The sequence below is a fragment of the Puma concolor genome, chromosome A2, assembly GCF_028749965.1.
Source record: "Puma concolor isolate L17-30 chromosome A2, mPumCon1.1.hap2, whole genome shotgun sequence".
Taxonomy (NCBI): Eukaryota; Metazoa; Chordata; class Mammalia; order Carnivora; family Felidae; genus Puma; species Puma concolor.
In genome coordinates, this window is record NC_141668.1 from 29881218 (window position 1) to 29905131 (window position 23914).

General features: G+C 37.0%; 1 protein-coding gene across 15 annotated transcripts in view; it reads left to right on the plus strand.

Annotated features, from left to right (window-relative positions):
- The window catches only part of CADPS2 (calcium dependent secretion activator 2), a 553951-nt gene that overhangs the window by 369385 nt on the left and 160652 nt on the right, over positions 1 to 23914 (plus strand). For 8 of the 15 annotated variants that reach the window (XM_086691294.1, XM_086691303.1, XM_086691260.1 and 5 more), the window contains exons 10-11: positions 20319 to 20427; positions 21427 to 21636. In XM_086691294.1, coding sequence (XP_086547420.1) covers positions 20319 to 20427; positions 21427 to 21636 — 319 coding nt within the window. The remainder of the gene's footprint in view (positions 1 to 20318; positions 20428 to 21426; positions 21637 to 23914) is intronic. The other 7 variants (XM_086691268.1, XM_086691291.1, XM_086691345.1 and 4 more) reach the window with 1 other exon arrangement.

Here is a 23914-nt window from a genome sequence, read left to right on the forward strand (position 1 = left end):
CTGAGGAGGAATGAAAGTGTGACTTTCATTTTGCAATAACAGACTCGTGTTAAACTGGCCTGTGAAGGGGACTTCACTTCCATTTGAAATACAGTAAAACCTTGGATTGAGAGCACAATTCATTCCGGAAACATGCTTGTAACCCAAAGCACTTGTATATCAAAGCGCATTTCCTCCTAAGAAACAATGGAAACTCAGATGATTCATTCCACAAACCCAAATATTCACATAAAAATGATTATGATGCTGTAATATAATACAAAACAATAAAATGCACAATATAAAGAAAAACAAATTAACCTGCACTTACCTTTGAACACCCTTGTGGCTGGTGTGAAGGAAAGGAGAGAGGAGGGTTATTGTGTAGGACAACTTTCACTATCACTAAGGGAATCACTTCTATCTATTGGCTCAACGGAATCTTGTTCTTTAAGTGCAGATTTAACAAGGAACTTATCCAATGATACTTGCTTTTGCCTCCTTTTAAGGATTTCGCAGATATGGGACATTGCATTGTTAAACAGATTTATCATTCTCGCACTGCTACTGCCTTCTGGGGGTTGTACTTTTCTACAAAGTTTGCCACATTTTACACACCTCCTTAATCTCTTTGAAGCGAGGGGTCCCTCTGCCTTTATCTCCTTCTCCTCTGCAGATGATATGCAGATGTTAGACTTCTTATAAAATCTTGCAATTTCAGCCACTTGCATACCTCACTCACACTTCTCGATGATTTCCTTCTTAACATCCACCATAATCATCATCTTACTGCCTTTCTTTTCAACTTTTTCTGCATGGGGGCCATTGTATAAGCTCACACGATGTTGACTACAGTACAGTATTAATAAACTCTTGTAATATACTGTACTTAACATAACTGGCAATAAGGTAACAGAAGAAAGAGTCTTTATTTACAGGCAGCCTGACCTAGAATGAAGCAAAGCATTCCTAAGCTTACTCTTGTATGGAAAAGCAAAGGACTATCCATAAATGCTTTGAAGTGACAAAAATACACCAGTGCCAGTTGTGGGCACCTTCCAGTGTTCTGAAAAATCACTGATTTCTGCCAAACACTGTGGCCTGAGCCCAAGCATCTGAGCATGGGAGACGATCACCCACAGTCCTGCACAGAGAGAGAGAGAACAACCCTTTAACAAGTTAAAATTTACTAGAAATGTTTGCTCGTCCTGCAGAACACTTGTAGAACAATCTGTTGGCAATCCAAATTTAATGTACCTTAATATGATTATCTTTAGAGAGCTCTTTTCTGGCCAAATTATCAAAAATATACCCCTTTAATGGGGCGCCTGGGTGGCGCAGTCGGTTGGCGTCCGACTTCAGCCAGGTCACGATCTCGCGGTCCGTGAGTTCGAGCCCCGCGTCGGGCTCTGGGCTGATGGCTCAGAGCCTGGAGCCTGTTTCCGATTCTGTGTCTCCCTCTCTCTCTGCCCCTCCCCCGTTCATGCTCTGTCTCTCTCTGTCCCAAAAATAAATAAACGTTGAAAAAAAAAAATTAAAAAAAAATATATACCCCTTTAACTATCATTCTCTTTACTCTGCTTTTTTTTTTTTTGGAGACAATTCACGACTCAAAATTGTTCTAGATATCTCTTTGTTTATTTGTGATTGAGTCTTCTCCGTTCTCTCTGTGTGAGATTGATTTCATTTTTCTAATTTTTTCTCTGATTCTGATGCTGGGGGATTTGTTGTAATCCTCAAGAACTAGAAATATTCACTCTAGATGCTCAGTAAATATTTGTTGAATGAATAAGAGAGTGTGAAATACCCATAAGAATGGAAGAAGATATGAAAATTATAAATGCACATGAAGCGAAAGTCAGTTATTTACCATTCTGATTAGTAGGCAAGGAAACACTAACTCCCAGATCTGTAAAAAATACCAAAGAAGGACAAAATACAGCTTTCTAAAAGACCAGATTACATTCACATTAGTCTTCAAACTGTTGCGTTAATATATTGTCCCTTAAAATAATTTTGTGCAACTTCTAGATCATTATAACTTTTCACCATAAATTAGTTGCAGTGGATATAGTTTCTAACATAAAACCGTTTATCAATTGTAAGCATGCCTAGTAGAATCTAAATGCTGTTGTGAATCTATATCTACCTGTAACCATGGAAAATTGAATATCAGTAGCTTTTTTCCCTCGAGTTCTTATTTCCGTGGCTCTTTCCCAACAGAAATTTACTCTTGGGAAATAAATATTATGTTTTAGAATCCTATCTGATCACTCTATCATGCTTCTCTGCAATTAAAAAGCCTACAAAATTGGAATTAAAAAAAAATTCCTGTGAAGTCCTAACCACTGGTGTCTTAGAATGTGACTTAGTTGGAAATAGTGTTGTAATTAGGATGAGGTCATAGTGTAAAAGAGGGGGGGCTCTAAGCCAGGATGACTGGTGTCCTCGTAAAGAAGAAGGTGTTTGGGAGTAGTCCTGCACACAGGGAGAGCGTCACAGGTAGGTGAAAGCAGAGGTGGAGATGATAGTTCTACAAACTAAGATATGCCAAAAATTGCTAGTAAACCACTAGAAGTGATGGGAGAGACCCAGGATAGATGGTCCCTCACAGCCCTCAGAAAGAACCAACCTTGATTTTAAACTTCTCGCCTCCAGAACAGGGAGACAATAAATTTCTGTTTATGCCACATAAACAAACTTTAGCAGAGAACAGATTGCCAACACATGCAAAAAAATAACATGGGAAAGACAAAAAGCGGCTTTCACTAAAAATAGCTCCATCATTACATCTTTTTTAAATATTTTGTTTTGAGAGAGAAAGAAAGCACATTGCATGAGCAGGGGAGGTACAGAAGGAGAGACTCCCAGGCAGGCTCCATGCCCAGTGCAGAGCCAGATGCTGGGCTTGATCCCACGACCATGAGATCATGACCTGAGCTGAAATCAAGAGTCAGATGCTCAACTGACTGAGCCACCCAGGTGCCCCCATCATTACATCTTTATATACTAAACACCCAGATTTATTTCCCCTTCTCCCTCTGTTTGAACAAACCAAGTTAGTTAAACTACCTCACCTGAATAAAATTAAGACTTTGAAAAGGAGAAAGCAAACTGTTATAAACAAAAGGCTTTCAGTATTAAAAATTATTTTATGTTGATGTATATTTGCAATGATAAGTAGCAGAAAACTGATAAAAGCATATAAATATATGACAAAATTTAAAGGACAATTATTAAACATAAAGTTTATTGGAAATGCCCATCTTAATGAGCTGGATATGGCTTCCCTTCCCAATTTATCTGTAAATGAGTATTTTTCTAAAATGAGAAAAGGTTTCAGACTGACTCCTTGTTTATAGTGTTTGAGATATAAGCATGAATGAACTCGGCTAGGTTTATGGAAATGATTTTGTCACATCACTCAGTTTCTCAACCGGTGTGTGTGTGTGTGTGTGTGTAAGTTCCTAAATTAGATTCCCCCAACACATAGTGATATATCATAAAAAATATTTTTAATATTCTGTCATCTTATAACTAAATTAGTTCCTTTCATAACTTTGCCAAAAGCAAAAAATGCAAAAGCCATCTAATTTTCAAATACTTTGTTTTGCCTCTGAATGTAGAGCACCACAGCACTGCAGCTGGAAAAATTCCTATGCACATCTCACTACATAAATGCCTGCTGGAAAATGAAAATTGGGTTAGAGAGAGCTGTTCATTTCTACTTCTCTCCAGCTTGAGTTTGAAGAGGTAAATCCTCCTGTCAGTTCTCTAGTAGGAGATGAAGGGGAATCAATGAGGATTTCCTGTCATTTGCCGAAATCAGACCTTGCAAGATCACTGTTTGTTTCAGGATGGAGAAAGGGGCAGGGTAGTGTGGAGACCTATGGAGACCTATCAAAGGATTCTGTAATATTAAAATCAAATATACTGATTTTGTTTAATTTATAAGAAACATGGACACTATTCAAAAGTGAAAATGAGAGTTGGCTGAGATTAATAAAAGAGCTCTAAAAAATAAGGCAAAAAACAAGTTGATGTCCACATTTTAGGTAATGTACAGAATGAACACGACATAGATGAAATCAGTAATATGGAAGACCAGAGAAGCTTCAAAAGTGTGAAGTCAAAACCCTACCTACCTATACTAAGGAAAGAAAGCAAATACTCAGTATGACCAAAATCTGCTTATCTAAATGGGAAGAGAGCACAGATAAAACAGAAGTAGTGATAAGAGCAATGGTGAAAATAAAAATAAAAGGAACATTTTCTGATATTTCAAAGAAATTAGTCTGCAGAAGTACAGACTTCCCACATTTCAGGAAATTTAGTGAGAAGAAGGTATTTTCAATTTCTTCTAAAACATTTTTTCAATTAAAAATGTGTGTTGAGTGTTACACTCAAATACAGAAATTAGTAGAGTTAGATCTACAGAGAATTAATGGAAAATTGACTTGAGAATTTGGTATACATCCAAGATCTGTAAGTCACCTTCCTGAAAATATATAAAGAGGAGCTCCTGGTATTTGAGATGAAGGAGTATAGTTTCTCGGGAATAGGAAACTTAAAATAGAAAAGAATTAAAGAGTAATGATAGAAAATATAGCTGAATCTCTATTAATGTTATAAAATACTTTGAGCCCAACACTTGTAAACATGAGGATTGTTCCTGAACAAGTTGTGGATGTATGAAGTAATTATAACAAGATGTGAAACATAAACTCAAAGTTAATGAATGCAGTAATAAAAACAGGCTGTACTCCTCAAGTTATGTAAGAAACAATCAGAAATTAGTTTATATTTTCAATAGAGAAAATATGGGGTCAACTCTGTCCTTGAAAAGTTTTAAAGTCTACAAATTAGGATGCCTAGAAAACTTTAGTAAACATAAAACAGAAGACAGCAGGGGCGCCTGGGTGGCGCAGACGGTTAAGCGTCCGACTTCAGCCAGGTCACGATCTCACGGTCCATGAGTTCGAGCCCCGCGTCAGGCTCTGGGCTGATGGCTCGGAGCCTGGAGCCTGTTTCCGATTCTGTGTCTCCCTCTCTCTCGGCCCCTCCCCCGTTCATGCTCTGTCTCTCTCTGTCCCAAAAATAAATAAACGTTGAAAAAAAAAAATTAAAAAAAAAAAAAACAGAAGACAGCAATAGGCATGTGGTAAATAGAAGTTTTAGGAGTCAGATTCTCAGAATGGGATTAAAAAACAAAATCCATATGTATGGTGGCTTTCCAGGATACACCACAAAAAAAAACAGTAAGAACAGAGAGAGAAAGCGTGACAATATTTAGACCAAGGAAACTTTAAGAGCAGTATTAAACACATCAAAGGGTTATAATTTTATATTCATTAAAGATATCATCAACAATTAGTATAAAACAAATAATGGTTGTTAAAATGTCAATACTACCCAAAGCAATTTACACATTAAATACAATCCTAATCAAAATAGCACCGGCATTCTTCACAGAGCTAGAATAAACCCAAAATTTGTATGGAACTGCAAAAGACCCCATATATAGCCCAAGAAATGTTGAAAAAGAAAACTAACGCTGAAGGCATTCCAATCCCAGACTTTAGCCTATATTACAAAGCTGTAATCATCAAGACAGCATGGTATTGGCACAAAAACAGACACATAGACCAATGGGATAGAATAGAGAACCCAGAAATAAACCGACAGATGTATGGCCAACCAATCTTTGACAAAGCAGGAAAGCGTATCCAAAGGAAAAAAGACAGTCTCTTAAGCAAATGGTGCGGGGAGAAATGGACAGCGACATGCAGAAGAATGAAACTGGACCACTTTCTTACACCATACACAAAAATAAATCCAAAATGGATGAAAGACCTAAATGTGAGACAAGAAACCATCAAAATCCTACAGGAGAAAACAGGCAGCAACCTCTTTGACCTCAGCCGCAGCAACTTCTTGACATGTCGTAAGAGGCAAGGGAAAGAAAAGCAAAAATGAACTATTATGACCTCATCAAGATAAAAAGCTTCTGCACAGCAAAGGAAACAGTCAACAAAACTAAAAGGCAACCTACAGAATGGGAAAAGATATTTGCAAATAACATATCAGGTAAAGGATTAGTATCAAAAATCTATCAAGAACTTACCAAACTCAATACCTGAAAAACAATCCAGTGAAGAGATGGGCAAAAGACATGAATTGACACTTTTCCAAAGAAATCCATATGACAAACAGAGGCATAAAGAGATGCTCAGTATCGCTCATCATCAGTGCAATACAAATCAAAACCATATTGAGATACTACCTCACACCTGTCAGAGTGGCTAAAATTAACAACTCAGGAAACAACAGATATTGGCAAGGATGTGGAGAAAGGAGAACCCTCTTGCACTATTAGTGGGAATGCAAACTGGTGCAGCTGCTCTGGAAAACTGTGGAGGTTCCTCAAAAAATTAAAAATAGAACTACCCTACAACCCAGCAGTAGCACTTCTGGGAATTTATCCAGAGGATACAGGAGTGCTGATTCATAGGGGCATATGCACCCCAATGTTTATAGCAGCGCTATCAACAATAGCCAAATTATGGAAAGAGCCCAAATGTCCATCAACTGATAAATGGATAAAGAAGATGTCGCATATATTTATTTATATTATGTTATACTATACATATGTATATGTATATATATAATGGAATAGTACTTGGCAATGAAAAAGAAATCTTTCCATTTGTAATAAGGTGGATGAAACTAAAGGGTGTTATGCTAAGTGAAGTAAGTCAGTCAGAGAAAGACAGATCTCATATGATTTCACTCATATGTGGCACTTGAGAAATTTAACAGAAGACCATAGGGGAAGGGAAAGAAAAATAAGTTATAAACAGAGAAGGAAGCAAACTATAGGAGACTCTTAAATACAGAGAACAAACTAGGGTTAATGGGGGTGAAAGGTTGGGGGGGGTGGGATGAGCACTGGATGTTGTATGTAAGTGATGAATCTTGGGAATTTACTCCTGAAGCCAAGACTGCACTGTATGTTAGCTAACTTGACAATCAATTAAAAGTAAAATAAAAGGCAAAACAAATGAAACAAATGAGGTATTGAATATGTACCTGAAGAAGATAATAAAAGAATAATGCATAATGCCTCAAATTACTTGCTATTCAATTTCTTTCTCTCTCATAACCTTAGTAGTCTTAGTAGTCTTTGATTATAGATTCTTACATATAACTGTATATTTTATAGCTATCTTAAATGATAATGTTACCATAGAATATATGAGGTAATTGGCTTATGTGGGAAAACAGGATAAGCTTTAGAATGCCAATTATAAAATAAGGTGGTATATTACAAGGAGTACTAACTGTATCTGAGGAGAGTTATGTTTCTAGACTCAAGATGACATTTTCCTTCTGAGTGACCTTGGGAAAGTCAGTTTGCTCTTCTGTGAACTCTGGAGTAGAGATCATTATCTCCAGGGCCCTGAACCCTGATCCCCCAATACTAGTATGTCCTATGGAATAATCTTATTTTTTCTTTTCATTGAAGCTTAACTCTGGGTTTTAATTATTAGTGATTTAGTGAGACCTGAGTCCTCTAGATATCATAGTCTCTAGTTTCCAAATGTTCTTAAGATCCTCCCCACCCAACTGAAATCTATAATTCTATCAAATGTAACAGTATTTTATTCATTAATATTTACTGATTAAATATCTTGTAGAATATTAGGACAATACTATCAGAAAGTAAACCTACAATGCTGAGAAATCCAATCCCATCTATACTATTACATAATACATATCTTACCATTTTTCCTGATGAGTTTTCAGTTTGCAGTGCTTATAATATTTCGGCTTTACCTTTTTCTTATAGTAAAAACATAAAATATAGCAAGGTCTCACATGAATCAGATGTTTTTGAGGAAGTTAAGAATTTCTTTTTAATATAATCACTCCCTAATTGCCGTTTTTCAATTATTCTTTGATATTTCATTTTGTTTTTTTCCTAGTGATCTTGTGATTTTAATGGGTTTCTTAGGACTGTGATCACATCATAGCTATTGGTATACCTGGAAGACTAAGACCTGGTTCCTCCGTGGCTCTTAAAAGTGGGTCCATCACACTCTGGGTGCTTCAGACAGCCTAGTTGGATAAAAGAATGAACTTAGCCTCATGTTTATTGTTTCCTGAACATTTTAAGTACAGTGTTTGACATTTTTAAAAATCTAATATTACTTGAATGGTAAGTGGAGGAGGATTCATTTAAGAGTACAAGTAGGGGGGGCGCCTGGGTGGCTCAGTTGGTTGGGCGTCCGACTTCAGCTCGGGTCATGATCTCGCGGTCCGTGGGTTCGGGCCCGCGTCGGGCTCTGTGCTGACAGCTTGGAGCCTGGAGCCTGTTTCAGATTCTGTGTCTCCCTCTCTCTCTCTGACCTTCCCCCATTCATGCTCTCTCTCTGTCTCAAAAATTAATAGATGTTAAAAAAATTTTTTTAAAAAAGAGTACAAGTAGGGTAATTTGGACTGCTAGACTATTAGTATTTTTTTTAAACAAGGTAACTATGTGATCTGTCCTAACAAAGATAATAGATTTTCAAACGTTGGCTGAATAATTTTATTAAATTGAAATAAGTTTAATTTTCCAGAGAAATTAAAAGGCAGGGACGATATGCCAGGCACTGTGGGAGCCAGTGAGTCACAAAGAGACAACAGCTAAGTAAATGCAGTTAGGTGTGAAGGGGACAAGTTTGTAAGGGTGCTAGAGGGAGGAGGAGGGCTTACTAGATTAGGAAATCTATATAAATCATGCAATTTCAAAGGTGGAGGTGATCTATTCCTGCTTGGGAGTTCAGGTAGAGAAATGAATAAAAGTGGACAAGTCTTGCTGGGGAGCCTGTCTGGAGTACCAAACGCAGTGGTAGCTATAAATTCCGACTAATATTTGTGGGAGATATTTTTGCAAGCCGTGCAGAGAAGGCAGACCTTTCTGTGCTAGTCATCTTTCTCCCAGCAGATTCCAGATTGTTCGTGTGGTGATGTGTCAGGAGACTTTCTTTCAGCCAGGTTTATATGATTCTTCCAAATGAAAGAATAAAAAGGGGAACTTTTTGGATAATTGGCTCGATATATTTCCTGTTTTGTTAACAATTGGTCACAGAAGTATTACTTTGTGTAGTAGTCCCCTGAAATCTAATAATTATATTTTAATTATAAGACAAACTTGAACATTTTTTTACAGTTTGTATTTCAGCTTTATTTATGCTTCCTGTTAAGAACATCTGAGTTTTTTTTTTTTAATACGAAATTTATTGTCAAACTGGTTTCCATACAACACCCAGTGCTTATCCCAATAGGTGCCCTTCTCAATACCCATCACCCACCCTCTCCTTCCTCCCACCCTCCAACAACCCCCCCCCCCCCATCAACCCTCAGTTCTCAGTTTATAAGAGTCCCTTATGTTTTGGCTCCCTCCCTCTCTAACCTCTTTTTTTCTTCCTTCCCCACCCCACTGTCTTCTGGTAACTTTCTCAGGATCCACATAAAAGTGAAAACATATGGTATCTGTCTTTCTCTGTATGACTTATTTCACTTAGCATAACACTCTCCAGTTCCATCCACATTGCTACAAAGGGCCATATTTCATTCCTTCTCATTGCCATGTAGTATTCCATTGTGTACATAAACCACAATTTCTTTATCCATTCATCAGTTGATGGACATTTAGGCTTTTTCCATAATTTGGCTATTGTTGAAAGTGCTTCTATAAACATTGGGGTACAAGTGCCCCTATGCATCAGCACTCCTCGATCCCTTGGGTAAATTCCTAGCAATGCTATTGCTGGGTCATAGGGTAGGTCTATTTTTAATTTTTTGAGGAACCTCCACACTGTTTTCCAGAGTGGCTGCACCAGTCTGCATTCCCACCAACAGTGCAAGAGGGTTCCCGTTTCTGCACATTCTTGCCCGCATCTACAGTCTCCTGATTTGTTCATTTTGGCCACTCTGACTGGCGTGAGGTGATATCTGAGTGTGGTTTTGATTTGTAGTTCCCTGATGAGGAGCAATGTTGAGCATCTTTTCATGTGCCTGTTGGCCATCTGGATGTCTTCTTTAGAGAAGTGTCTATTCATGTTTTCTGCCCATTTCTTCACTGGATTATTTGTTTTTTGGGTGTGGAGCTTGGTGAGCTCTTTTAGATTTTGGGTACTAGCCCTTTGATATGTCATTTGCAAATATCTTTTCCCATTCCGTTGGTTGCCTTTTAGTTTTGTTGATTGTTTCCTTTGCAGTGCAGAAGCTTTTTATCTTCATGAGGTCCCAATAGTTCATTTTTGCTTTTAATTCCCTTGCCTTTAGGGGTGTGTCAAGTAAGAAATTGCTGCGGCTGAGGTCAGAGAGGTCTTTTCCTGCTTTCTCCTCTAGGGTTTTGATGGTTTCCTGTCTCACATTCAGGTCCTTTATCCATTTTGAGTTTATTTTTGTGAATGGTGTAAGAAGTGGTCTAGTTTCATCCTTCTGCATGTTGCTGTCCAGTTCTCCCAGCACCATTTGTTAAAGAGACTGTCTTTTTTCCATTGGATGTTCTTTCCTGCTTTGTCAAGATGAGTTGGCCATACTTTTGTGGGTCTAGTTCTGGGGTTTCTATTCTCTTCCATTGGTCTATGTGTCTGTTTTTGTGCCAATACCATGCTGCCTTGATGATGACAGCTTTGTAGTAGAGGCTAAAGTCTGGGATTGTGATGCCTCCTGCTTTGGTCTTCTTCTTCAAAATTATTTTGGCTATTGGGGGTCTTTTGTGGTTCCGTACAAATTTTAGGATTGCTTGTTCTAGCTTCGAGAAGAATGCTGGTGCAATTTTGATTGGGATTGCATTGAATGTGTAGATAGCTTTGGATTGTATTGACATTTTAACAATATTTATTCTTCTAACCCATGAGCACTGAATGTTTTTCCATTTTTTTATATCTTCTTCAATTTCCTTCATAAGCTTTCTATAGTTTTCAGCATACAGATCTTGTACATCTTTGGTTAGATTTATTCCTAGGTATTTTATGCTTCTTGGTGCAATTGTGAAGGGGATCGGTTTCTTTATTTGTCTTTCTGTTGCTTCATTATTAGTGTATAAGAATGCAACCGATTTCTGTACATTGATTTTGTATCCTGCAACTTTGCTGAATTCATGTATCAGTTCTAGTAGACTTTTGGTGGAGTCTATTGGGTTCTCCACGTACAGTATCATGTCATCTGCAAAACATGAAAGCTTGACTTCATCTTTGCCATTTTGGATGCTTTTGATTTCCTTTTGTTGTCTGCTGATGCTAGAACTTCCAACACTATGTTAAACAACAACGGTGAGAGTGGACATCCCTGTCATGTTCCTGATCTCAGGGGGGAAAGCTCTCAGTTTTTCCCCATTGATGATGATATTAGCCGTGGGCTTTTTATAAATGGCTTTTATGAGGTTTAAGCATGTTCCTTCTATCCCGACTTTCTCGAGGTTTTTATTAAGAAAGGATGCTGAATTTTGTCAAATGCTTTTTCTGCATCGATTGACAGGATCATATGGTTCTTTTCATTTCTTTTATTAATGTGATGTATCACATTGATTTGCGAATGTTGAATCAGCCCTGCATCCCAGGAATGAATCCCACTTGATCATGGTGAATATTTCTTATTATATGCTGTTGAATTCGATTTGCTAGTATCTTATTGAGAATTTTTGCATCCATATTCATCAGGGATATCGGCCTGTAGTTCTCTTTTTTTACTGGGTCTCTGTCTGGTTTAGGAATCAAAGTAATGCTGGCTTCATAGAATGAATCTGGAAGTTTTCCTTCCCTTTCTATTTTTTGGGACAGCTTGAGAAGGATAGGTATTACTCTGCTTTAAATGTCTGGTAGAATTCCCCAGGGAAGCCATCTGGTCCTGGACTCTTATTTGTTGGGATATTTGATAACTGATTCAATTTCTTCACTGGTTATGGGTCTGTTCAAGCTTTCTATTTCCTCCTGATTGAGTTTGGAAGTGTGTGGGTGCTTAGGAATTTGTCCATTTCTTCCAGGTTGCCCAGTTTGTTGGCATATAATTTTTCATAGTATTCCCTGATAATTGCTTGTATTTCTTAGGGATTGATTGTAATAATTGCATTTTCATTCATAATTTTATTTGGGTCATCTCCCTTTTCTTTTTGAGAAGCCTGGCTAGAGGTTTATCAACTTTGTTTATTTTTTCAAAAACCCAACTCTTGGTTTCATTGATCTGCTCTACAGTTTTTTTAGATTCTATTTTGTTTATTTCTGCTCTGATCTTCATTATTTCTCTTCTTCTGCTGGGCTTGGGGTGTCTTTGCTGTTCTGCTTCTGTTTCCTTTAGGTGTGCTGTTAAGATTTTGTATCTGGGATTTTTCTTGTTTCTTGAGATAGGCCTGGATTGCAATGTATTTTCCTCTCAGGACTGCCTTCACTGCATCCCAAAGCATTGGGATTGTTGTATTTTCATTTTCGTTTGTTTCCATATATTTTTAAATTTCTTCTCTAATTGCCTGGTTGACCCATTCATTCTTTAGTAGGGTGTTCTTTAACCTCCATGCTTTGGAGGTTTTCCAGACTTTTTCCTGTGGTTGATTTCAAGCTTCATAGCATTATGGGTCTGAAAGTATGCATGGTATGATCTCAATTCTTGTATACTTATGAAGGGCTGTTTTGTGACCCAGTATGTGATCTATATTGGATAATGTTCCATGTGCACTCAAGAAGAAAGTATATTCTGTTGCTTTGGGATGCAGAGTTCTAAATATATCTGTCAAGTCCATCTGATCCAATGTGTCATTCAGGGCCCTTGTTTCTTTATTGACCATGTGTCTAGATGATCTATCCATTGTTGTAAGTGGGGTATTAAAGTCCCCTGCAATTACCACATTCTTATCAGTAAGGTTGCTTATGTTTGTGATTGTTTTATATATTTCAGAGCTCCTGTATTTGGCGCGTAGACATTTATAATTGTTAGTTCTTCCTGATGGATAGACCCTGTAATTATTATATAATGCCCTTCTTCATCTCTTGTTACAACCTTTAATTTAAAGTCCAGTTTGTCTGATATAGGTATGGCTACTCCAGCTTTCTTTTGACTTCCAGTAGCATGGTAGATAGTTCTCCATCCCCTCACTTTCATTCTGAAGGTGTCCTCAGGTCTAAAATGAGTCACTTGTAGACAGCAAATAGATGGGTCTTGTTTTTTTATCCCTTCTGATACCCTATGTCTTTTGGTTGGAGCATTTAGTCCATTTACATTCAGTGTTGTAGAAAGATATGGGTTTAGATTCATTGTGATGTCTGTAGGTTTCATGCCTGTAGTGATGTCTCTGGTACTTTGTGGTCCCTGCAACATTTCACTCACAGAATCCGCCTTAGGATCTCTTGTAGGGCTGGTTTAGTGGTGATGAATTCCTTCAGTTTTTGTTTGGGAAGACCTTTATCTCTCCTATTCTGAATGACAGACTTGTTGGATAAAGGATTCTCGGCTGCATGTTTTTTCTGTTCATCACATTGAAGATTTCCTGCCATTCCTTTCTGGCCTGCCAAGTTTTAGTAGATAGGTCTGTCACTGGTCTTATCAGTCTCCCTTATAAATTTGAACATATTTTGATTTTACATGCAAACCCCATCAACAAACTTCTTTTCCTGGAATGTGGTGAATATAATAGTTTTTCTCATATATATGAAAACTAGACCTATTATTCAGAATCTCTTTAAAAAAATTAGAATTGAAGGATTAGCAAAAGCATTTGAATTGGGGTCTTGGCTAGTCTTCAATGTAATGCTAAGAATTCTTTTATGGAAAACACCTAGAAATGCTGGGTAAGGTATAATACACATCTTTTTTACATGCATATCTGAACTGCAAGAAGAAAGGAAAACCCCAGGGACCAAAGAGTGAAGCTTGTGAGTTGACTTTGTAGCGGTATTGGGGCTGGACACACAAGGGTGTTGATGTTGGTTTGTAGGGATTTTACTGTTCACGCAAAGAAAACATACCCTGAGGCATACTCAGAGTGGGAATTTGGATAAGAGATCTTCTCATAAAGAACTTAAAAGATCTAGATCACTGTGAAATGTGGACTAGAAAAAAAAAAAAACTGCCCCCAGGCTAGTAAATTTATATTTGGCTCTAAATATGGAGTAAAAATGACTCCTGAGAATTTATAACTATTAGCCTGTACTCAGAGAATGTTGAAGTTCTAATTTATTTTATACAAATTTAAGGGAGAAATGCTCAAGTTAAGAAATAAACATAAAAAGTACTTATGGATTGGTGATATATCTGAGGCATCTGACATTTTTAAAAAACTTTTTGGAGAGATGAACCTTTAAAGTAGGTTTTATAAAATATCCACAGATAAAATGGTGTTGGATATGAGCTCATAATTTAAAATCACAGAACAATAAACCACTTATTTATACACCCAAGAATTTTAGTAATAACTATCATATGTATAAACTACAAAATAATTAAACTTAGGGTGATGAAATTTATAAACTGATTCAAAACTATAAGAAAAAACACACTATGAAAAATGAACAAGCAGTTTTGGAATAGGACTATGTGGAGCTAGTAAAAATTTTAAAGTCATTGAAATTATATCTTTATTGGACAGGTTAAACAGTAGGTTAGACACATCTAAAGAGAAAATTAGTGATGTAATTAATGATAGAATATTATAATCTTAAGAAATTACTCAGCATAGAGAAATGAAGAAGCATAAAGTATGCAGAGGTTAAAAGGTAGGAAAGAATCTACAGTTCCAAGATACTTGTGATAGAATTTGAAGAAAGAGTAAAGGGCAAATGAGATAGAGTCAACATTTGAAAAGATAATGAATGAGATTAAAATTTGATAAAAGTCACAAATTATCGGATACAAGAAATACTACAAATATTAACCAAGATAAACATTAAAACTCCCTAAAATTTCACAGTAAAACTATAGGATAACAGGACTGGCTGGCTCCATTGGTAGAGCATGCAGGGTCATGAGTTTGAGGCCCCTTGATCTCCGGGTTGTGAGTTGGAGCCCATCGAGGGTAGAGTTTGCTTTTAAAAGAAAATTTTTAATTAAAACACAGGATAACAAAGATAAAGAGTACATTTAGGAGAAATTAGAAAAGGCAAATTCACTGCAAGGGGACCACAGTCAGACTCTCATCAAACTTTTCAATGTGGATTATGTAAGGTTTCTGATGATGGAATATCTTCAAAGTGCTGAAAGATTATTAGCCTAGAATATTATATAACCAACTAAACATTCATAGGGTAGGGGCTCCTGGGTGGCTCAGTCAGTAAAGCGTCCGACTCCGGCTCAGGTCATGATCTCACGGTCCGTGAGTTCGAGCCCCGCGTAGGGCCCTGTGCTGACAGCTCGGAGCCTGGAGCCTGTTTTGGGTTCTGTGTCTCCCTCTCTCTGACCCTCCCCCGTTCATGCTCTGTCTCTCTCTGTCTCACAAATAAACGTTAAAAAAATTTTAAAAAATATATAGGGTAGAATTAAAGACATTTTTAAAATAAAAACTGACTCAAAAAGTTTTTACTAAAGTAGGAAATTGAATTCAGTGATGGTGCGTGCCTTCTTTTTAAGCCTTCTTTTAAAAACTGGTCATGCCCTAGGCAACAGAGCAGGTTTCAAAAAATACTAAAATTCTGAATCATTCTGGTCACAATGGAATTACTTTAAAACTCAGTAAGAAAAATGTAACCACACATCCAAATATGAGAGCACACTTGTAAATATTTCATGTGTAAAAAAGACCTAATGAAATGAGAAATATTTAGAACTGAACTAAGGAAAATGCTGTATGATAACTTGTGAGATTAAGCTAAGGTAAACTTAGAATAAACCTAGATATATATGCATTTAGGCTTATTGAACCTATATAATAACAACTGAAAATGAGTAAGCTAAGTAGATGAATTAAAACATTCATAAAAGAATAAATTAAGCCCTCCCAAAAAAGAAGGGAGAAATAATAAAGATAGCAGAAATTAAGAAATAGAAAACAAAGAAGAGGGAGGAGTAACTAAATGCAAAGATACTCCTTGAAGGTGCTCAAAAAGGTAAATAAATCTCTTGCAAAACTGATTATGGGAAAAGGATTTGAATGACTGATAACATTAGGAAATGAGCAAACTTGTTTAATAAAGTAACCCACAGAAAAGAAATCCCAAGTGGCTAATAAAAATAGGAAATGTGCAGCCGTATTAGTAATGAGAATTCAGAGAAATTCAGAGAATAGAGACACGCCACGTACCATTCGTCAAAGTTGGTAGAATATTAAAGACTCAAAAACCAAGTTAAGCAAAGATATGTAGTACCAGGAGCTCCCCTGGACCCTTGGTGTATGTATGCACTGGAAAGTAGTTTTGCAATGTCTAGTGAGGATGTAGATACACATGCCCTACAGCCTAGCAATTCCCTTCCCTGATGTAGCCCTTTAGGCAGCTCTAACACGTGTGCGAGAATGACCGTTGTGGCACTATTTTTAATGGCAACAAGTGGAAGGTACTGAAGGCCATCATTAAGACATTGGGTAGAGTGTGGCAGTTCAGATAACAGAGTAGGTATCAAGATGGCTAAACATCATGTTGAACTTTTGGGGGGAAAAGTTGCAGAAGAAAGGTAAATGATTTATTCATACAAAGTGTTAAAATGTGTGAAGAAGTACTTGATTTTCTCAATTTACTTATGTGGCAGTTGTGATTTGTGATAAATACATACTTGGTCTTTATCCCCATTCTAGCATAGAATCCTTGTACTTTTCTACTGAGTGGTAAAGCTGTCTTATGTTTATGAGATGATTTTAGAGCCCACCTAAGCATGGGGGCTGTTTGCCTAGAGAATCAACAGTGTGATTAGAACTGGAACTTTCACTTCCACCTACCCCCCACATCCTTCCAGACCTCAGGGAGGAGGCAGGCTAGAGGCTGGATAAATTGCCAATGACCAGTGATTTAACCAATCAAGTAAGCCTCTATAATGAAGCCTCTGTAAAAAACCAAAATAAGGGGGTTGAGAGAGCTTTTCAGGTTGGTGAACAGATGGAAGACTTAGGAGGTTGTGGGAAACCCTGATCTGTAGCCAGTCAGAAATACAGGTAATAATTTGGACTAGTGTCTGAAGTACAAGGAGAGAGGGGCATCTGGGTGGCTCAGTCAGTTAAGCTTCTGACTCTTGATTTAAACTCCGGGCATGATCTCATGGTTTGTGAGTTGGAGCCCCTGCAGTTGGGCTCTGTGCTGACAGCATGGGACCTGCTCGGGATTCTCTCTCTTCCTCTATCTCTGCACCCCCCTTCCTTTCCCCACCCCCCCCCCCCCCGCGTGCAAATAAATAAACTTAAAAAATGGAGTACAAGGAAGAGAGTGGTAAGAACCTCCCATCTGTAGGTTACAGTCTGGGTTTATGACTGGCATCTGAGGGGGAGTGGGGGTGGAGCAGTCTTGTAGGACTGAACCCTTAACCTATGGAATTTGAGTTCTATGTGCTGTGTTGGTATAGTGTTACAATTGAGCATATTGTAGGATACCCAACTGGTATCCAGAGCATTGCTTGTTATTGGTGTGGAAACCACCCTGCCTATGTATAAGCCAGGTTGGAACTGGGTCTAGGAACCTAAAAATTTATGTAATAAAAGTTGTAAAAACATGCCTGGGAATAATAAACACAAAATCCAGCATGATAATTACCTTTGTGGAAAGAGAAAAGAAAAATGGGTTTGAATATATATATACACACACACACACGCATATATATATACGTTGACTGTATCCAGACAAAAACCTTTAAATATATATGTGTGGGTGTATATGTACATTTATATGTACATATGTGTGTATGTGTATACACACACACACACACGTTTTTTTGTTTTTTTAAGTAGGCTTCACACCCAGCTCAGAGCCCAATGTGGAGCTTCAGGACCTGAGCTAAGATCAGGCTTAACTGACTGAGTAACCCAGGCACCTCCATAATAGCACTTTTCAGTAATTAGTATAAATATTTTCATCTGTATCCTGTTCATATGTATGTATAGCGTTTATCCAAAAAAGTACACTCTACATTTTTGTTTTTCCACCTGCTTTTTATGCTATATCTTAGAAATAAAGATATGTCTTGGAAAAAAAAAATCTGTCGTAAGTGCTTTGAAGGCTGAATAGCATTGTACTGTGTGATCATGTTGTAGTGTATTTAACCAAACCGCTATTGGTTTTTCCAGTTTTTGCTTACATTCAATACTGCAGTGAACATACCACGCATGCATCTTTGAATATTTTCCATTTGTTTACTCAGAATAAGTTCTAAGATTTGCTGGATCAAAGGGATTGCATAATAAACAGTGAGGCTTACCTACTAGGAAGTTTCCAGCAGGCTGGAAACTCAGGAGGTGATGCTACAGTCTTGAAGCAGAATTGCCTCTTCCCTAGTGATGCTCAGTTGTTGCTCTTCTCTGTCAGCCCGTATTGATAGGTAGCAGTTCTTTGCTGAATATATGTTTTGCATACATCTTAGTTTATGGCTTTGCCTTTTTATTTCTTTTTTTTTTTTTAACATTTTATTTATTTTTGATAGAGACAGAGCACAAGTGGGGGAGGGGCAGAGAGAGCCAGAGACACAGAATCCAAAGCAGGCTCCAGGCTCTGAGCTGTCAGCACAGAGCCTGATGCAGGGCTCCAACTCACAAATCGCGAGATCATGACCTGAGCTGAAGGCAGACGCTTAACCGACTGAGCCACCCAAGTGCCCCTCCTTTTTACTTTCTTTGTGGTGTCCTTTAATGAGGAGAATTTCTTAACTTTAGCATAGTCTGTGTAACTTTTTTCCATAATTAGCTCTCGAGCCCTCTTTAGTTTTTGTGTATTGAGAGGTATTTTTTGTGTTTTCTTACTTTCATTTATGTTTATAAGTGGAAAGGGGGCATAATTCACATTACCCAAACTGTTTTCCATGGAATCCTGTGTTCTACGATATTTTGCAGTTTAAGTGTTAATCCACCAAACATTCTTTTCTCCTGCTGGGAACAGCACTTCCCCTCTCTTTTTGGGGGGAACATCTCAGAGCCCACCTATTGGAGCATTTGACATTCTTTGCCACAGATGTAAGCTCTTGACCCATACTGGACTAATGTCAGTTTTACCCCTTAGCCGTAGTGATTGGTCCAAATATGGCCTTAAGACTCCAGGTGGGACAGTCAGGGAGGTGACTGAAGAGCTGTTGGCCACTGTGGTTCTAGGTCACTGAGACCACAGCACAAGAAAATGAAGCCAGTTTCAAAAGAGAAGTAGAATGGAGACACAGAGTGATCTTGGCAGTGTTGAGTCTCTGGCTGCCAAAAAACTCATTCCACCCTGGACCTTCCTGTGGGTTTGCTTAGGTGGGCCAGTAGATTCCCAATTTTTATTGAAATCTTTTTATTTATTTATTTATTTGTTTGTTTATTTTGAGAGCACACGTCTGTGTGCACATACAAGCAGGTGAGGGGCAGAGAAAAAAGGGGAGAGAAGATTGGAAGCAGGCTCTGCTGACAGCTGAGAGCATGACGCAGGGCTCCAGCTCACAAACCGTGAGATGATCACGACCTGAGCCGAATTCAGATGCGTAACCAACTGAGCCACCCAGGCGCCCCTGAAATCTTTTTTTTTTTTTTTTTTTTTGAAGTCTGGAAATAAGTACATTTTAAAGTGTAGTTACATGATCATACACGTTTGAGAATGCTTCTGTTATATCTTACTCTTAGAGATTCGCAAAGTATGTTAGCCTACTAAAGGCCATCACAAAACATGCAGTAGAAGAAGCCTGTTTATCTTTATTTAACCCAGTGATTCTCAAACTTATTTTTAACATGAATACTTTTTTATGATGCTTCTATTAATGTCTCATAGAATCTTGGCCAGCAGATCATCGGCTTGGGAAATGTTATCGTAGGCATGGAAGGGCCTAACTGCAAGCTGGCAGAGGAAAGGTGCTTTCATTTCTGAGTTAGGTTTTGAAAAATGCTAACACCTATTGAATTTTTAAAATTTGGCAAAGAATCCTCTGATTAAAAAATAAAAGAGAGGGGCGCCTGGGTGGCGCAGTCGGTTAAGCGTCCGACTTCAGCCAGGTCACGATCTCGCGGTCCGTGAGTTCGAGCCCCGCGTCAGGCTCTGGGCTGATGGCTCAGAGCCTGGAGCCTGTTTCCGATTCTGTGTCTCCCTCTCTCTCTGCCCCTCCCCCGTTCATGCTCTGTCTCTCTCTGTCCCAAAAATAAATAAACATTGAAAAAAAAAAATAAAAGAGATTTAATGCTAGCAATCTGCAAACCTTCTCTTGTGCAGGTTAGCCAGTATACCTTCGCTATGTGCAGTTATAGAGAAAAAAAGTCTGAACCACAAGAACTAATGCAGCTTGAAGGATACACTGTGGATTATACAGATCCCCACCCAGGTAATTCTAAGCCGAATCTCTTTCTCTGCTATGTATTCATGAAATTCTCATAACTCTCCTGTCTCTGTTCTACGTTTCAAGCTCCATTGAATGAATAGGGTGCATATTTCACTGAGGTACCTGGACAAGACTTCATGAGATTCGACTTCTACCTTTCTGCGGACTACTTAGCTTTAGGCTAAACTCATCATTTCTGTCGTCTTTAGGACAAGGATGCAATAGTGAAAGTTACAATAATTGGAAAAATTCTGTGAGCAATATCAACACTGCTTACATAAACTTTAGTGGAAGGCAAAAAGTTACAAGAGACAAATAGGGAAAGAAATGACCAATGAACTTTTATGTAGTCTATCAATTTTTTCCCCAATAGCACATTCTTATACTTCTCTCCTTACCTCCATATTAATACTAGGTATGTAGTAGACATTTGGTGTCTAAAATTGGTAAGAGAATGAATTAATGAATATGTGGCCATGAATGAAATTAATAAAGCAATATTAAGGAATACATAGATTTAATAAATGCAGAGATTAAAAATTTCACATAGATGAAAAGTAGGAATCTGTGATCATGTTCACTAATTGGTCAGTGAAAAATGAAAAATGTCATCTCTGTGAAAGAATTTTGCGGAGGATAAGATGCCATACAGATAAAAGCATCATTTTTGCCTTTTCTGCTAAAATTACCGTATATTTCTCCTGCATCTAGCATTAGAAATGTGCCAAAAGAAGACTTTCTTCTCTGGCCTGAGCTTTCAGGATACACTATATATTTCTATGGAGTAGGTTTATATGGCTTACATAATGTTACTGTGCCATGAACTATTTGTTTCCCTAGGCTATTTTTAATTTTTAAAGTAGTACGGAAATTTAAACTTTTCTTAGTAGTATCGAGCTATTGATATCAAATTCATTCTTTTCTATGAGACCATTTAGGGAATGAGCTTAAAACTCTGCCAACTACGTAAGTTTTTTTAATGATGTCTTTCTTTCTCCACAGGCCTTCAGGGTGGACAGATGTTCTTTAATGCGGTTAAAGAAGGAGACACGGTGATATTTGCCAGTGATGATGAACAGGATAGAATATTATGGGTTCAGGCCATGTATAGGGCCACAGGTCAATCATATAAACCCATTCCTGCGATTCAAACCCAGAAACTGAATCCTAAAGGAGGGACTCTCCATGCAGATGCTCAGCTTTGTAAGTTTTGTTAAAACATAATTTCATTATCAATTAATAACCTTAATAATATATAAAATTGCCTGAGGCAAATTTGTTCAGTATCATAGTTTACATCATTAACGAATTCCTAATTGAATAAAAATAGTTTGTATTAGTCATAGAATCAGCTCTCTAATTTTTCATATGGATCTGGAATAAATGGTGCCTGGGTTTTCAGTTACAAATTTGCCAAGCAGTGGGGTACATTTGGGCATCTCAAGGGCATATAAGAAAATTCTCCAAAACTTCTAAAAGAAAATTTATTTTAATACTTATAATTGTAACGTTTTTTTATGTGTTTTACAAAAATGGAAAAAGTATTGCAAAATTAAATGGGCATTGATAGGACTCCAGAATACCAAAATCATGAACCGTCTTTCTAGGGTTGTTCTTAACTCAGAAGAATAAGAGGGCTATTTTCTGTTGTAGATTGACAAAAAAGAATGAGTCATCAAGCCAACTTTCTTTATCTAAATACCTTAGTATTCATGTCATCCTTTTTATGCTAATTTAAATCAAGAATTTTATTCTTCATTTGAATCTACAAGTGATAACGAATGATGTAATAATTACAGAAACGTTTTCAAACACACCTTTAATAATCATTAAACCCAGATATTCTAATTTGTTACACTTGCAAAACTTCTCTGGTCTCTTCTGTAATAAGACTTTTTTTGGTATGACTTTAAATTCAAATTTTGACTTTTCATTCAACACCCTTTACTGTTAAGGTTCTTCTCCAGGAGAATAACATCTTGACTTGCGTTATTTTGTTCTCCACATCAAATAACTACTCTCTTTTCTTTTTGAGCCCCCTTCAGTATCACATCTAGGCATCTTAACAGTACATAAGACCAAATAATTAAAGATGGAATATGAGCTCAACTCCAATTACCTTTGTGTTATACCATATGTATAGTATATATACACACATAAATATATATACATATATGTATACATATAGTATATATACACAGGCACATATATACACACACACCACTGTGTGTCTGTGTGTGTGTGTGTGTATATATATATATATACACACACTGTATATATAACATATATATAACAAATATATATCTATGTAAATATACATATGTATATACACCGTATGTATAACATACACTTTATGTTAGCTAACAGGACAATGAATTATTTTTTAAAAAACTAAAATAAAAAAGAATACTGATCTTTACCTCTATCAGAGAAACCATTTAACTTTCCAGAGAGTAGTTAGCCCTTAGTATTTTCTTCATTCCATGACTTCCATAGCATTACTTTTTCTTCTTTTTTGGTCATCTCTTGGAAGAACAACTTTTAGAGTCATTAATAGAAACTAAGAAGATAACATGAAAATAAAGTGACTAGTTATAGAAATAAATATTCTCCTAATCTATTTATTATGCTTTTTCACTCCTTTGCTGACCTATAGCTGGTAAAGGTGAGTGTTTTCATGATTTTCTTTTTGCTTCATTGTATTAAAATTTTTGTAATAATGTGATTGTTGAAGGAATATCATGGTCTTATTTACAATGCCAGGCTCCTACTTTCTAGGCAAACCCAGAATATTTAGGTTAACTTTGCCATTTATGAAACAAAAACGTATATTTTTGCCACAACAGAGAAGTAGAAACAACCTAATATCTACCATTCATATGGGCGTAAAGGTCATGGCTGCGAAGGTATTACAACAGCCTGCAAAACACTACTCAGTAATGTTACGTGGAAAAATACTAAATTGTGTGTATGGTATTTCACTATGTTAAACACAGTTTTATAAATAGAATAAATTATTCACAGTATATGAGTTTAATTAAAGGGACTAGTTGCTAGTCCATTTCCTCTATTTCCTGAATTATCTTTGAAGTATTTATGTTATAACTTAAACCTTTTTTAGAACTAAACATTTTTTAATGTTTAGAGATAGAAAAAAATAATAAATTTATAGTCTAACTTATTTGAAGATAACCTTATTTTAGGATATAAATAAAGGTATGTATTTATAGATTTTTCTAGTAAGTGAATCTATTCAACTTCCCTGTTTCTTTAGCTTTCAGGATATTTAGAAATTTTAAGAAAATAGAGTAAACTGAACAGATAGAGAGTCGGCTTGATATCCAGTTTCTCTGCTTCAGATAGTAGTACATTGCCTTCTGCCAGACTGACAGGCAGTCTTTGATTAAACTGTCCTTTTCTATGCAAAGCAACTGTTTTTCATTTTTCTCTCATGTATATAATGCAATACAATATGTATGTAACACAATAC